This window comes from Bufo gargarizans, chromosome 6, assembly GCF_014858855.1.
Source record: "Bufo gargarizans isolate SCDJY-AF-19 chromosome 6, ASM1485885v1, whole genome shotgun sequence".
NCBI classification, from domain to species: domain Eukaryota; kingdom Metazoa; phylum Chordata; class Amphibia; order Anura; family Bufonidae; genus Bufo; species Bufo gargarizans.
In genome coordinates this window covers 68987531-69003164 of record NC_058085.1, presented here as the reverse complement: position 1 = coordinate 69003164, position 15634 = coordinate 68987531, and the positions used below count along the sequence as shown (strand labels likewise).

Here is a 15634-nt window from a genome sequence, read left to right as displayed (position 1 = left end):
AGATTTAAATACAAATAAAAAAAAGTATGCAGTATTAGATGGTCCTCAAGGGGTTAAGAAAAATTACCAGTGTCCATAGGACTGGAAACACTCTAGGAGCTCTCAATATCAACAGTCGTCCCAGTGTCTCCGGATAATTGGCTTCCACAACTTCAATGATCCGCAGCAAGGCTTTGACACCTGGTCTCCACAAATGCCTCATATTGAGCCCCTCCAAATCGACCAAACACGTCCAGGAGCTACAAAAACAATCAAATTATACAAACTTAGCTACTCATGTCATCGCTCATAAATTATTTCAGTGTGTTGCAAAACTGGGACTGTAAAATGTAGTCGGTCCACAATCTTAGGTAATTGAAAAAAAAAAAAAAAAAAAAAAAAAAAAAAAGTAACATTTAATTTTTATTATTATTTTCTTTTTTATATTTGGCGCCTCCCCACAAATATTTTAAATAAAAAACAAAAAAACATACAGTAATTTGGCTCCTAAATTTGTATGCTTCAGACCTGTAATTAACAAGTTAACACCATAAGGACACAATACAGCCACCTAGTGGTAACTTTTGGCTACAGCATATGGCAGAATACAGAGAGTATAAATTAAAATCACGCCCATGAGACACCACTGAGAGTGAAAGGGGTATTCCAGTTATGTAGTTATCCACTATTCACAGGATAGGGGATAACTATTAGATTGGTGGGGGTACTAATTCTGGGACCCCCTCACTGTTCACGAGAATGGCAAATCTGTTCATTTCGGGGGACCTCCACGAGGTGGACCACCCACCAATCTAATAGTTAGCCCCCACCTGTGGATAGAGGGATAATATTACATAACTGGAATACCTCTTGGCCCGGAATGGCAACTTATCACCTATCCACAGGACGCTTACTGAGAGAACGGGGGGGGGGGGGCACCTCTTTGGCAGTCCCAAAAAAATTTAAATACAAAGGCAGTGCACATTGTTGTCCGCTGCTCCATACAAACAGGGGTCGGAATCCCACCAATGACACTTATCACCTACCTTGTAGACAGATGATACATTGTCATTCTGGAACAACCCCCTTTAGTCTCATAAAACAGAGTTGGGGCGTAGTACGGACACAATCCGCACAGCGGTGCATGGTAGATTGAGAACAGACCTGTCCGCATCACTACAATTACTCTTGAAGATGCTGAATGGAGGACAGCTGCTGGCACACAAGGCTCTCCACATCCTTTAATATCAATCTTGGACACCAGGTACTTGCATCACTTAGAAACCATCTCACTGTTAAGAGTTTACAAGGTTTCCCACAGACTAAAATTGACTTTTGGGGCAGCCAGACACCTTGGGATCTGCACCCCTCTAACGAAAAGGGATTGTCAAAAGCAGGCATCTCTTAAGGATTAATGGAGAACCAGCAGTGTAGCACATCTCCAAATTGCAGGCACCAAACCTGCACACTGTTCCCAGTAGTGTGAATGATGAAAGAATAACATACCTGATGGGTCTCCCAAAGATATTGGTGTTTTCTTCACATCGTCTCAGGCCTTCCTCGTTGATGGATAGCACCTGATTCCAAAGAAAAAAAAAGGAAAATAAACTAGAGCCCTGGATTGTGGGGAACACACCACACAACTACTAGATAATAACTGGTTCTAATACAAATTAAAAAAGGGTTATTCCAGCACAAAAAAAAAAAAAAATTCCCAGGCCGCACATGGTAAAAGAAAAAAAGATTCAAAAAAACAAACAAAAAAAACAGAACTTCTATTTACCTCACTCACCCCTCACCACTGCTCTGGCAGTGCCAGGGTCTCTGCTGCTGTCCACTTTCTGGTCCCGTCTCATCACGGCTGGGATTGCTGATCAGCCAGTCACTGGTTAAAGGCTCTGAACCTGGACATAACCCCCTTCTTAATACAGACAGCACCTCCGAGTTGAGCATCGGAGCATTTTTAACACTCTGATGCTCTCCCCTGCCCTGCGCTAAATCGCGCAGGGCAAGGGCTTTTTCAGCAGATCCAGTGACGTTCCAGATCTCACAATGGAAATGCTAGACAGAGACTTCTTCCTGCCAGTGAGCCTGGTGACATCACCGGCACTAATGGGCAGGCTTTAACGTTGTCCGAGCCTTTGAAACAAGCTAGAGCAGCGCTAAAGCACGCCCATTCGTGTCGGTGACAACAATGGGAACACTGCTAGGCAGGAGCCTCTGCCGTGCTGTGTAAAAATATAAACAAAACAGCGCAGGGCAATAGAGAGAATCAGGGCATGAAATTCTACAATGCTCCACTCAGAGGTGCTGGAGGGGTGAAGACAGGGTATGTCCGGGTCATGAAGAGGAGTCATTGCTGCGACCAGAGATTGGCATCTAGAGCCAATACGTGCTGTGACGAGACATCAGGAGTCTGGGCACTGTCGGAATGGCAGCAAAAGGTGGATGGGTGAGGGAAGTATGCGTCCTGTTATTTTTATCATCACTAGCACATACAATATAAGTGGCAGTGAGCAAAGGACTGTCAGAACAGAGCTGCTCCTACCTGTGCCCACTCCACTGAAACCTCTACATAGCACATTGGTTCAGGATACCCTGCACCATGCCAGGCTTTAGCAGAGCTGAGCGAGGGCAGGCAAGAGATCTATATAGCACATCTCTGCTCCTATCTGTCCTTGCTCCACTTAAGCCTGGCATAGCATATCGGTGCAGAGGTTTCAGCAGAAGTGGGCACAGTCAGGAGCAGAGATGCACTATTCAGACGGCATGCTGGTCATTGCTCAGCTCTGCTAAAGCCTGGCATGGCACAGTGGTGCAGTCCATCCGGCACTGATGTGCTGTGCGTTTTGGTAGTCCTTTGCTCCCTGCAGCGCATATTGTACACCCTGGCAATTAACTGTGGTGAACTGGCTGTGCCCAACAACTCCCAGCATGCCCAGAGATTGTAGGCTTGCAACTTGCTTACATGTGATCTTAAAAATGTTGCCTCTGAGCAGCAATCATACGGAGTGCGGAAGCTGTGGGGGTGATGAACAGAGGACAGAAGGAACACTACCTCTACATTCGATGAGGAAATGTCCTCAATATTATATTCTGTTACAGAATACAACAGTCTACTTACATGTCTAAGGAGGGACTCTTCACCAAGGGCTCTGACCAAACCCTTTGTGTCCATCTGTCCAAGCCTTAGAACATACAAAGGACGACCATCTGTAAAGGAAAATACATAACAATGAGTCATGAAATACACCAGGGCATGGGCGTGTTAAGAAGGGTCACTGCCCTTTACTTGTCGGAGATGCATATGATTTTTGGACACAAATCATTCTACAGCAGAAACATGGAAGCATTTTATAGGAGCTGCAGTACCAGACACGGCCATGCACATGAGTGGTGCCCTTTCTGTAATAGGGCAGCCACTTTTCAATATTTCATATATACAGAAGAAAGCTCTGTGCAAGGTACGAACCTTTGTCATGGTGGTGCCAGCCGCCAGCATAATAATCATGCAGGACCTGGGGCGGGTTCCACGTGTTCAGCAGGTAGTCTACTTGATGCTGTTTTCGCCAGGTGAGCGATTGGCACAAGATTTCTCTGGATTTATCAATGTTGAAGTCCCGTGCCCGCAGAAACCTCAGGATGTGCTCATCTTTGGGAATCTGCATAAATAGTACAGAGATTAACCAATATTTATATATATTAAAAATATAATTTCCAAAAGGCCATTGACATCTTTATTTTAATGGCTTATATAGCGCCAACATATTCTGCAGTGCTTTACAGACATCGTCTCTTGCTGTCCTCAGTGGGGACAAACACAGGGAGAACATACAAACTCCATGCAGATGTCATATTTGGTCGGATTCGAGCCTAGGACCCAGCACTGCAAGGCACTAGTGCTAACCACTGGGCCACCTTTGACATAGAAAATGTTATTGGTTACCTTGAGTACAACATTTTGCTGCAATGTTAATTTCTCAATTTTCAGACTCTGATATTGTTTGCAACTTGCCCAAGGCTTCTCTTATGTAGGTGTCACCCTCCCGGCAAAAACTCTGAAAGTGTCTTCCCCCTGTACTGTGCCTTTTGTGTTTTCATCCCTATCTGCAGCAATGTGTGATGCTTTCCGCCTTCGACACACTCTGATCTGCTGCGTACAACATCACCCTACACCTCCACCATTAAAGGGGTATTCCGGTTACCATAAATATAACTTATGTTTTAGACAAATTCATCATCAATAATTACCTAATATAATGTTAATTTCACATTTACCGTACAGTAGCTATAAAAGTAGTTTTCTTCCTCTGCTACCCACTGTGTTTCCTCAAATTACCATGGCATCGACCTGTAGTTCTGAGCCTTTGTTAGGTCGAGCATGCTCAGTGGGTTGCTATCAATTCTCTAGCTAAATGTCTTGTCAAACAAAGGGAGCGTTAGTGTGCTGGCGATTACTGAGTAGAGGGGGCGTGACCGGACTGTATATCAGGCAGCCAATCAATAAACATCACTCACAGCAGGAAAACTAGGGATTATAGTCTAAGTTTTGCGAGGGAAGATCAGGCGCCATGATACTCTGTGTGTTGCAGGCTCACACAGGAGCTAGACAAATTGATTTCAGGGGAGAGAGATAGAGATATACATCTCTCTATCTCTATACACACACACACACACATTAAGGCTGTGACCCACCTGGGTGAATAAAGTTCACTTGTCATTTTTCTCGGAGTGCCGCCTATTCTGAATGCCGCCATTTTTCGTGTGTGTGTGTGTGTGTGTGTGTGTGTGTGTGTGTGTGTGTGTGTGTGTGTGTGTGTGTGTGTGTGTGTGTGTGTGTGTGTGTGTGTGTGTGTGTGTGTGTGTGTGTGTGTGTGTGTGTGTGTGTGTGTATATATATATATATATATATATATATATATATATATATATATATATATATATATATATATATATATATATATATATATATATATATAATGTTCTAGTTGGGTCACAGCCTCAATGCAGTTTTTCAAAAATTATGTTAATTTACCGGAATACCCCTTTAAGAGGAGACAATAGGAGCAGAGAGCGCCCATAGAAGCCCTATTTGTGTGCATTCAAAATACTACAAATCCACCCTCCCCATGTATGGGAAAAAAAAAAAAAAAAAAAAAAAAAAAAAAAAAACACACTGCGCAAGACAAGCAAGTCCAGTGAAGAATAAAATGCTCCCTTTGGGAGTGCGATTTCCCGCTACAGACACTGCTCATTTCACAGAATCGCCAGGCATTATAATGATTTATAATGCTGTGAGTCTCTGGCAGATCTTGCTTCTACAGAATTATACTAACAGCATTACGTCGGTACAATCCAGTAACTGTAAGGCCGGGAAGAGACACACATTATAAATAATTATGCCATGCGGTCCTGTGAAACGAGCAGTGTCCATAGAGGGAAATCCGCGTGTTTTCCGCACTGGACACCCTCATCTGAAAGGCCATGGCCTTAAACACTATGCAAATCATAAAGACAACTCTTTCCATGCAAACACCATCAGAGAAGTGAAAAGCACATACTTTGCCCTTATGAGTTTCTTGCAGCCACTGTCGGAGACGGATGAGGCAGCTCTCCTGTAACGGGGTGAGGTCACCCAGATAACGCTTGATGTAGTCTGCGTCCAACTTATCTAAACAAGAAGACAGCTACTGAATAAGAAGATGATGGGACAACGAACCAGGTCATCCACCTGCCTGCGCGGTATGAGTACCCTTGATGTAGATACTCAAAAAGTCTAGAAAAGTGACCGATACAGTCTGGCAACTGTAAAGCAAGCATTACAATGACGTATGTGCCGGCTACAAATTCACTAGGTTTAGGGTCAACAAACCATTAAAACATTATTTACATCAAATTAAAATAACCCCCAATCCAAAATAAAGAAAAAAGTGAATATTGGTATAAATTAGCAAAAATAACAAATAGTAAATGTGAATAGACCGATTGTTTTGTGGGCCTCTAGCTTTAAGTCTTACCCTATATCTTAACGCCCTGCATAAAAAAAACGGAATCGCCGCCCCGATAGGGGTGATCCCGTATCAGGAACCTCCTGTATGCCCCTGGGATGGCCCTGATAAACAGATAAAGAACCAGCTAATATAAGTTGGCCAAGAGACTACCATCAATACCAAAAATACAGAATCAGATATTTAACCTCAGAAAATACATTATCCACCACTAAAAACAGTACCAACAAGTGATATCTTGTATCAAATAATTGCAATATATCAGATGGTTTACACTGATAACCCTGTCCCAGGAGGTTCCTGATATGGGATTGCCCATATTGGCATTTGTAGGCACGGCATCAAGATATAGGGTTAGACTTAGGGATAGATATATTCCCATTTGCTATTGCCTGCCTATTTCTTATTTTTTTATTACTTTATGCCAATATTCACTTTTTTCTTTCTTTTGGATTGGGGGTCATTTTAATTTGATGTAGAATAAAGGCTATATTTTAATGGTGGTAATCTGTGAGTATTTGTAAGTCTAGACACCATTTTTGGACCACACCTTCTGGCAGGTTATCGTCTTAGCTGTGAAAATAGGTTTTATTACAATATGATGCCTATAGGGAAATTTTTCATATGGGCAGGTCTGAAAAGTTAAACCCCAGCTGTAGAAAGACATGCTGCTGGTTTAGTGGTCCCAAACCTAGTGACACGTTCTCTTTCATGGCTGTGTTACTTTGCAATAATTTTGTATTATTGTTCTATTGCATCAAATTAGGAAAAATGATGCAACTTAGACTATTTTAATCAATTCAATGCTACTTTTGACCTATGTCTCCATGGTAACAGACTACATGAAAACAATGTGTAGTCAGATCCTGCAGTCACACTCCCATCGGCCCTCTATGTATTTGTCTCTAGGCACACTGACTTTTGGAGTCGATTTCCCAATGTATATCTCAGACAGGCTTGACGTAAGCCATTGTATAAGCATAGTGGTATGTGTAGCCCATAGAGACCTTGGACACAAACAGTATACGTTTTTTTTCCCCCAGTGGCTCTCCTTATAGAGAAAAGACTACTCAGGATTTATTAGTAGCCTATTATCTTGGAAACACATACATTTCCATAAAAACAAACAAATATTTTTTTTTTTTAAACTGAGATCAATTGTAAAGATGCATTAGAACAATAAACTGCAGGATATATCCTTTAGTATGCAGTATAAGGCAAAAAGGGGAATCAATGGGAATTTTTACATATCGGACCTTCAGAGACCGCAAAGCATTTTCAGCTTGATTGAACATTCGCGATTTCAAAACACGCACCATCTGGAGTGCTGCTTAGTGCCTCCGGAGGACTGGATGATGTGGGAGGACAGTCTCTGCCACTATGTCCATCAGTACAAGTTATGGTAGGTATATTTACAGCAGGAGACACAGAATGAGTTGAGGTAGATGTCGGACACTCTTGCGGCTGCTTGGGGGCAGGAGTCCATCGAGGAAGCTGCGTAATGCCCTCTTCCTCCATTTGCTTCACGTAATACTCTATGATTTCTTTACCCTGCGGAGGAAGAAATGTTGGTCACAATCCCATGCAGTCTGCTATTTGTGTATGTAGACCCATTCATTTGAATGGGTCCGTGATCCGCAAGAGAAAGTCCGCACCAGTAAAAAATAGGTTATGTTCTGTTTTTTTGTGGTGCGGTGGAACAGCCCGAAATCCCACAGAAGCGCTTTGCAGTGCTTCAGTGGACATCTGATCCGTGCCTCCGCTCCACATCTTGTGGATTGCAGACCCATTCAAGTCCAGCATCCTTGATACAGAGTGCACAGGGCCGATGCCTGGATATTGCAGACTCGCTGTTTGCGGGCCACAATACGGGTACAGGGCACACGTTCGTGTGCATGAGCCCTAAGGTTACGTTCACACTAGCGTTTTTCTTTTCCGGTATTAAGTTCCGTCACAGGGGCTCAATACCGGAAAAAAAAACTGATCAGTTTTATCCTAATGCATTCTGAATGGAGAGCAATCCGTTCAGGATGCATCAGTTCAGTCCCTCTTACGAGGTGCATTTTTCTCTCCGGCCAAAAATCCTGGACACTTGACGGAATGCCGGATCCGTCATTAATTTACATTGAAATGTATTAGTGCCGGATCCGGCATTAAAATTGCCGTATTGACGGATCTGTTCTTCCAGTCCACGCATGCTCCGACTTAAATCTGTGAAAAAAAAAAAAATACCAGATCCGTTTTTCCGGATGACACCGGAGAGAGAGATCCGGTATTTCAATACATTTGTCAGGCGGATCCGCATCCGGATCATTCTGACAAATGCCATGCGTTTGCGTCCGGATTGCCGGAATCCTCTGACGCAAGTGTGAAAGTAGCCTAACTCAGTAACTGCCATGACGGGTGCTCACTTGCCTTTTTGATATTGCTGGTGTACTGTTTCATGGCAATCTTCTCTACTGTGCTCTCAAAACCAAAGAAGGATTTGATGTCCAGGCTAGCAGACTGCTCGAAGCAGGTCCAGTCGTCATTGTCAGGGTGTACCTGCAGGTCACAAAATGGCAAATCGGTTGATGTACATGACATTTTACTTCAAATAGCGTGGCAGATCACTTTTTGGGTTTTGTTTTTATGGTGTTCACTGTGCTGTAAAAGCAACACGTTAACTTTATTTTAGGAGTTAGTGCGATTATGGAGAAAACTAATTTATATAGAATAATAATAATAATAATAATAAAACTTGCTTTGTGTTGCATTCTAATACCCATAACTTTTTTTTTTACTTTTCTGCTGTGACAGAGTTGAATGAGGGCTTGTTTTTCGGTGGGAGAGTTGTAGTTTATAATGCGGGATACATACAACTTTTATATATTTTATTTTATTTTTTTACTCAAATTTATTTTTGGGAGGTGAAGTGACACTGCAAATCATAAATGAGGTGACATTTTAATATTTTTTACATTTTCATATGGACTGACAAACTAGTTCATCTTTTTTTTTAATGGTAAACGGGGAAGTTGAATTTGCTATATTTTTTGCTTTTTAACAGTGTTTATTTTTTAGTAGAACTACGGACATTTAATCACTTGTACTATATACTGTAAAACTTCTGTAGTGCAGTGCATAGTGATTTTACTAGCATTGTGCAATTGAAGCAGTTACACGGCAGGCCTGGGTGCCCCAGCTATGCTCCCAGTTTCTATGACAACTGACCATCACCCTGCAATTGAGATTGGGGGGACAGAGGGAGCCCATCGATCTGCCTAACCGCTCACGAGCTGCAGAGCCATCAGGAATCTGCCTTTCAATTCAATGGGAGGTGCAGCAACCCGGAATGGCCACTACGCTTGGAACGGCGCTGTTCTTCCCGTTCTATTCACAGTGCTAGTTCCAGCACCAGAGGACATCCGATTGGGGGTGTCGGACACTAACTTTTTTTTTCCATTTTTTGCAGTTTTTTCACTGGGAGATTGCCACAGACATTGGGGCCTGCACTGCCCCGTCAAGAGGTGGAGGGTGATCACTTAGCAGTTTAACAGTAAATGTGAGTACTTACAGTGTAACAGCAACACTCGTGGATTACAATACGGCTAGCAAAGGTCTCGTTGTAAGCTTCTATGTGCAGAGTGCGGTCTCGTCTGTTTAGAGAATTTTTCTGGATAAAGTAGACATAGTCCACACCCGCAATCTAGAAAACAAGGAGAAAATGGTTTTAAAGGAAGTCAGTGATCTATCGTTTATAAATCCTAAAAAGGTGTGACGCACTGGAAGGAATTTTTTTATTTTTTATTACGGTAAGCAATACATTGGAGCAGTAAACAATTGCCATGTGAACGGCCCCCAGGTCAAACAGCAGCACCGCCCTTGACACTACTCCACTTGTACATCAGATGAAGCAGTGGCAGGGTAACAAACCTTGATGTGATCTAATCACTGTCTACCAAGCATCAAATTTGTCTCCCCCCCCCCCCCCCATTCCCCATAAAAGCTAAAGTTTTTGATACGATGGCGGCTTCCTTCCTACACGGATGAAATAGGTTATGCTGACCTTTTTAAGGAGTCGGGGAGCATCAACATCCAGTTTGCAACGTCTCTCCACCACATGCACGGCTCCATCTTCACTGAGAAACTCGTTCATGATATCACTACCCACAAACATTGGAATGAGATGACATGTAGGGAAGCGACGCTCATAGGCCTGCAGAAAAAAGGAAGAAAAGTTGAATTAGGAAAAAAAAACACTATGAAGAAGTAGTGAAACTGATTGGTTGCTAGGAGTACGTTTCAAGTAATCTTACCTGCTGGCAGCACTTAGCATGGGCTGGGGACTGCAGTACAAACATAGCATTTGTGTTTGTTCTATCATCAGGAGTAGGGATGAGCACTACCACTACAGCTGTCACATAGAGGAGAGCGGCTGGGAAGTTCATATTCACACCACCCCTGATTAGGGATGAGCGAAATAAAACATCCAAAGTCGATTCGCATAATACTTCGTTAGAATACTGTGCGGAGCGAGCACTCTGTACAGTATTAGAATGTATTGGCTCAGATAAGCTGAAGTTATTACTTTGAAGTCTCGCGAGACTTCGCATAATAAATTTCTACTGTAAAATACCTTTTACCGAACTTCAGCTCATCGGAGCAAATACATTCTAATACTGTACCGAGCGCTCGCTCTGTACAGTATTCTAACGAAGTATTATGGGAATCTACTTCGGATGTTTCATCTGAAGTCAATTCGCTCATCCCTAATCAGGAGTGGTGTGAATAAGAACTTCCCAGCCGCTCTCCTCTATGTGACAGCTGTAGTGGTTTCCTGGTTGGATGACACAGCTGTCACTTGCAGCAGAGGGGAGGAGTTGTGAAGCTATTCAATGCAGAGGGATACTTATGGTGAAGCTCCGCCTCCAGTGCATTTAAGGAGCAGAATACTACTACATATTTAACTACTCCTGATGAGAAAGGCTATGATTTACTATGAGCATTGTTCCCTTTCACCAGATTAAAAAGGCTAACCAGGGAAAATACATGCGTAAAGCATATGGACAGTTATCATATTTACATAAACACCACCATTATAGCTCATTTAAAAAAAAAAAATGGACACACGGACCAAACAAGGATGAATCACTGACCACCCCATCATGGATTTCATCACGGACATGGGACATGTGAATAAGGCTTTATCCACACATCAGTGTTTGGTCAGTGATTTCCATCAGTGATCGTGAGCCAAAACCAGGATTGGAGCCTCCACAGACATAAGGTAAAAAGGAAAGTTCTGCGCCTGTTCTGTGTTTAGAACCGCACATGGTTTCGGCTCAAAATCACTGATTTAAATCATTCTGTACCAAACCCGACTTCGGATTGCTACTTAATATTTTTAAAGACGCAGAAGTGATTACCCAATTCATTCACCAACGTCTTGCATGACTTCGGCTGAAACAAATTTTGCCTCCGGGGAGGCAATACATTTTAATACTGCACGAAGACAGGTCTCTATCATCCGAAGCTCGATTCGCTCAACACCAACAGAAATGTTGATTTTAGTGTCATCACCGATAGTTTCACCTAATAAACAAGCATTTGCTCTTTACAAAGGGCAATTATCGTGGTCAAGTATTCTTAAGAATATTCATGCCTGATAATTGGTCCATGTACAACCCCAAGGGCTGATTATCTGAATGCTACCAGCGATTGGATTCAGGTGACGTAGCCAGAAGCAGCACGTCATTGGCTACAGCGAAGCATGTGACCATGTCTATTCAAGGACCAGAACATGGACAGAGCAGAGGACTGGAGCAGTAGGGGACAGCTAAGTATTAATCATCTTCTTAAACGGGTTGTCTCATCTGAGACAATGGATGCTCCGATTGTCTTCTAGGTGCAAGTCCCTATATCGAAAACGGAGCAGGCAAAGTGGTGGCAGGAGGACTCTGGTCCGGCCACCATCAAGCGCTCTCCCCATAGAAGTAAATGGGAGCGCACCGCGCATGACCGGACACCGCTCCCATTCACTTCTATCGGCCCAACGGAAATAGTCGAGCCAGCTCGGCTATTTTCGGAGGCCAAATAGAAAATGAATGAAGGGTGGCTGCGCATGCACAGTGCATCCGCCACCACTTTCGGGGCTCCGTTCTCGATATAGGTGTGGGTCTCAGTGGTGGGACCCGCACCTATAAGGAAATGGGGGCATATCCTAGAAATATGCCCCCATTGTCTGAGATGAGACAATCCCTTTAAGGAGTCTGGCTGGAGGCACTTGCCAAAATCTGTATTCCCAGAGACCCCTTTAAGCTTACATTGTAACTACAGTATTAGACAGAATTAGAAAATCTGTAGTAATCCTCCTGTGGTTGGGTTCAGTAACACTGTATGGGCACAAACCTCAGTAATATGATCCTTGAAAGTCTAATGCAACAAACTACACAACAGCGGCATGTAAAGCTTTTCTATAGGGGTGAATAGACAATGTCATGGCGGGCGGCCAGATAAAGGCAAGTCCCCGGGCACCTGCTTCCTGTATAATAGAAATGGAAGTCTATAGATGCGACATGATACCTGTTCACGTTCAGACACTGGGTACAGGTTCACTTTCGTTAAGCCACTCCGTCTCATATTCAGACTGAACATAAAGCTTGTGGAACAGCAGAGGCTCTTCTGGGAAGAAGGCCAGGATCCGTGCATCCAGGAGCTATTATCTGAAGAAGTCGATTATCCATGCATTTTCTATTGTACTAAAACTGCTTACTTGGCCATGTTCACTGTACTTCACTACAGCCACTTATTCTCCTTGACTGAATTGGGTCATAACAGAGAGGGACGCAGCTGCACGCCGCTTTGGGACACAAAAAAAAAAAATAATAATAATTGGAGGAAAGGAAGCGGCACGAGATGACAGAAGGGAAGAGTCAGTGTCTGCTGCTGGGAAGAATATGGTCATGCAGAAGGAGAGAACATTGAGCTCCATACAGGGAGGCAGTACAGTAACTTTACTGCACCCAATTTTTTATTTTTTTTGTGAAAATACAGTCAATGCAGCAGCATGCGATATATGGGGTGTTTGTTTCCTGCCTAACCCCCCTTGCCTCAAAAGTCCTGTTCTCATCATGTTAAAAGAAGGATTGGCCCATCTCAGACATTGGGGGCATATTGCAGGGACGCTCTTTGCTGTGATTGGACCACGCTACAGCCAGGGAGAAGGAGAGGCCCATTGAGAAACCCTGGCGTCTCCTCCTCCCTGCACCGATGCTCAGTATTAACAGCAGGGGGGGGGGCACAGCAGGGTGCAGAAGTGGAGAAAAAAAAAAGGTTGGCAGCATCAGCTTTTAATTAAATTAAAAAAATAATTATAAAAAATAAAATAAAAATCGTAAATTCTTCAGAGATCAGGGTCAACATGCTTCGCGTTCCATGCTGTCAGGAAGTGTTTGATGCACACGGACTGGGAAACTTGATGGGGCAGAGAGGCCTATATTCAGTTGCTATGGAGCCCTATGAGATCGGTGAAGACTTCAGCTTCCAACTATATTTCTATTCACAATCAGCATTAGGGAAGGAAACTGGAGCATCAAGTAGTGAACCATCAGCTTTCTGCGCAAGGCTCACGAGGCTGGAAAAGTCTGGGAGGAAATCTCTGGGAAAGTGAGGACGTTCTGCACACAGCCCTGGATCAGCTTTCTATATGTTGGCTTCTTCCCCATAGCCAGCTGCAGTAACGCCGAGATAAGCAAAACTGCAATGTCCAAGGAATTATTTATAATAAAAAATTTTTTTATAATATATATATATATATATATATATATATATATATAAATATAATGGAGGAGAAGGTTATCCTCGGCACATAAAACAGCAACAGCCTGGGTTACAAAAACACAGGCTAGAAGAATACAGATCTCCATATAGTGCTCATGCGCTGCAAGTGATATTACACAAAGAAACACCCCGAGCAGCAAGTCAATCTGCGGGTAACAAGGGGTGTTCATTCTGTTTGCAGAAGAGTCTGTAGGTTCTTCTAAGCTTGTATTACATCATACGTGGTTGAGTCACATTATTATGACCACCAGCTAATATCTAGAGTAACCGCCGTGTGCAGCTAGGACAGCGGGTAGACAGCTTGGGGGGTGACTCCATAAGGTCCTGGTAGGTTGTCACAGGTATCTGGAGCCATGCTGACTGAAGTGCATCCCACAGCTGCTGGAGGGTGCGCGGCGAAGATCTGTAGAGCGAACGCAGCAATCGAGGTGGTCCCACAGATGGTCAATTGGGTTCAAGTCCAGGGAATTAGGGGGCAAGGGCAGTAAGACTTGGCCATGCTCTTCCAACCAATGTTGGACATTTCTAGCCGAGTGACCTGTTGCATTGTCTTGTTGTAAGATCCCATCCACCAAAGGGAAGGCAATCAGGCATGTATGGGTGTATGTGATCTGAAGGAACTTAAAGGGGTTCTCAGGGCTTTACCTCATTTTTTTTGTCAGGTAACCTGTGGAAGGAAGAGTTTCATCACTACTTACCCTTCCGTTGCGCTACCGATTCCACTGTGATAATGTGACCACCTCTTCCGCAGATGTATCACTTGGATGTGCTCCTCTGTATTCCTGTTCAGCTGCATAACATACATGACCAGGACGACACAGGAGAACATCCAGTCAGTGCTTCAGCAGAAGAGCCTGCAGCCAGTTCGGCGGTCACATCGTGGAATTGGTGGCGTGACGTTAAGTACTGAGGAAAGTCTCTTTCTTCTACAGGTTAGCTGAGAAAATTTAGGTAACGCCTGGAGAACCCCTTTAAACTTCCTAACTGCTAAACCACACCTACTTGGCAACTGAGGAGCAAAAAGTGTCCAAGACACTTACGCTGGGTTCAGACCTGAGCGTTCGGAAACGAGCGCTCTGTATGCGCGATTGTACGGGCGTTTACAATCGCGCATACAGAGACTGGCGTTCACACATTGTCGCGCGTTCCCGAATTTCTATGTGCGGGAACGCGCGACAAACGCCCAAAAAAAAGCTCAAGCACTTGTTTGAGCGTCGGGCGTTTTACAGCGCGATAGTACGCGCTGTAAAACGCCCAGGTGAGAACCATTCCCATAGGGAATCATTGGTTCTTGCCTGTTGTGCGTTTTACAGCGCGTAGGAACGCGCTGTAAAACGCTCAGGTGTGAACTGAGCGTTAGCAAGGGAGGCGCAGGCCACCTGCACCCGAATTCTGGCGCCTTTTCATTAGTAGATCTTCCCCACTGCAGTTATACTAGCACCATTTATTGTAAGGTGCCTCTAATAGTCAGATAAGGACCCGGTGCTCTTTTCCCTGTGCTTTATACTGCAGTCATTTTATTTCTTTAAGGAGATATTTCTAGGGGCACGGATGGAGTACAAGTGCTAATTCCTGCTTCTGTACATGGCCTACGAAGCTGCCCGCTGTGAGAATTGTGATGTATGTGGAATCCAGACTATGTGCTTCTGCTTTCTATCATCTGTGTAAGTGGAGATCACTCTGCTCATTCCTGTGCCACGGGAGGACTGCTCCGTTCAAAAACATAGCAAGATGGACGAGAAAGACAGCAAGCAAGGTTAAAGGCTATGTACACCTTCACAGGAAATTGTTTGCAATTTACTCATTTCGGGAAATATTTTTAATTT

The 15634-nt window shown here is 43.7% G+C and overlaps 1 protein-coding gene across 2 annotated transcripts in view; it reads right to left on the bottom strand.

The window, feature by feature from the left end:
• SEC14L1 (SEC14 like lipid binding 1) overlaps positions 1–15634 on the bottom strand; it is a 42480-nt gene that overhangs the window by 8041 nt on the left and 18805 nt on the right. For both annotated transcript variants that reach the window (XM_044296994.1, XM_044296995.1), the window contains exons 4-12: positions 10036–10185; positions 9544–9675; positions 8403–8531; positions 7304–7538; positions 5541–5650; positions 3452–3641; positions 3104–3192; positions 1486–1556; positions 68–239 (exon numbers count right to left, since the gene is read on the bottom strand). In XM_044296994.1, the coding sequence (XP_044152929.1) occupies positions 68–239; positions 1486–1556; positions 3104–3192; positions 3452–3641; positions 5541–5650; positions 7304–7538; positions 8403–8531; positions 9544–9675; positions 10036–10185 (1278 nt within the window). The remainder of the gene's footprint in view (positions 1–67; positions 240–1485; positions 1557–3103; positions 3193–3451; positions 3642–5540; positions 5651–7303; positions 7539–8402; positions 8532–9543; positions 9676–10035; positions 10186–15634) is intronic.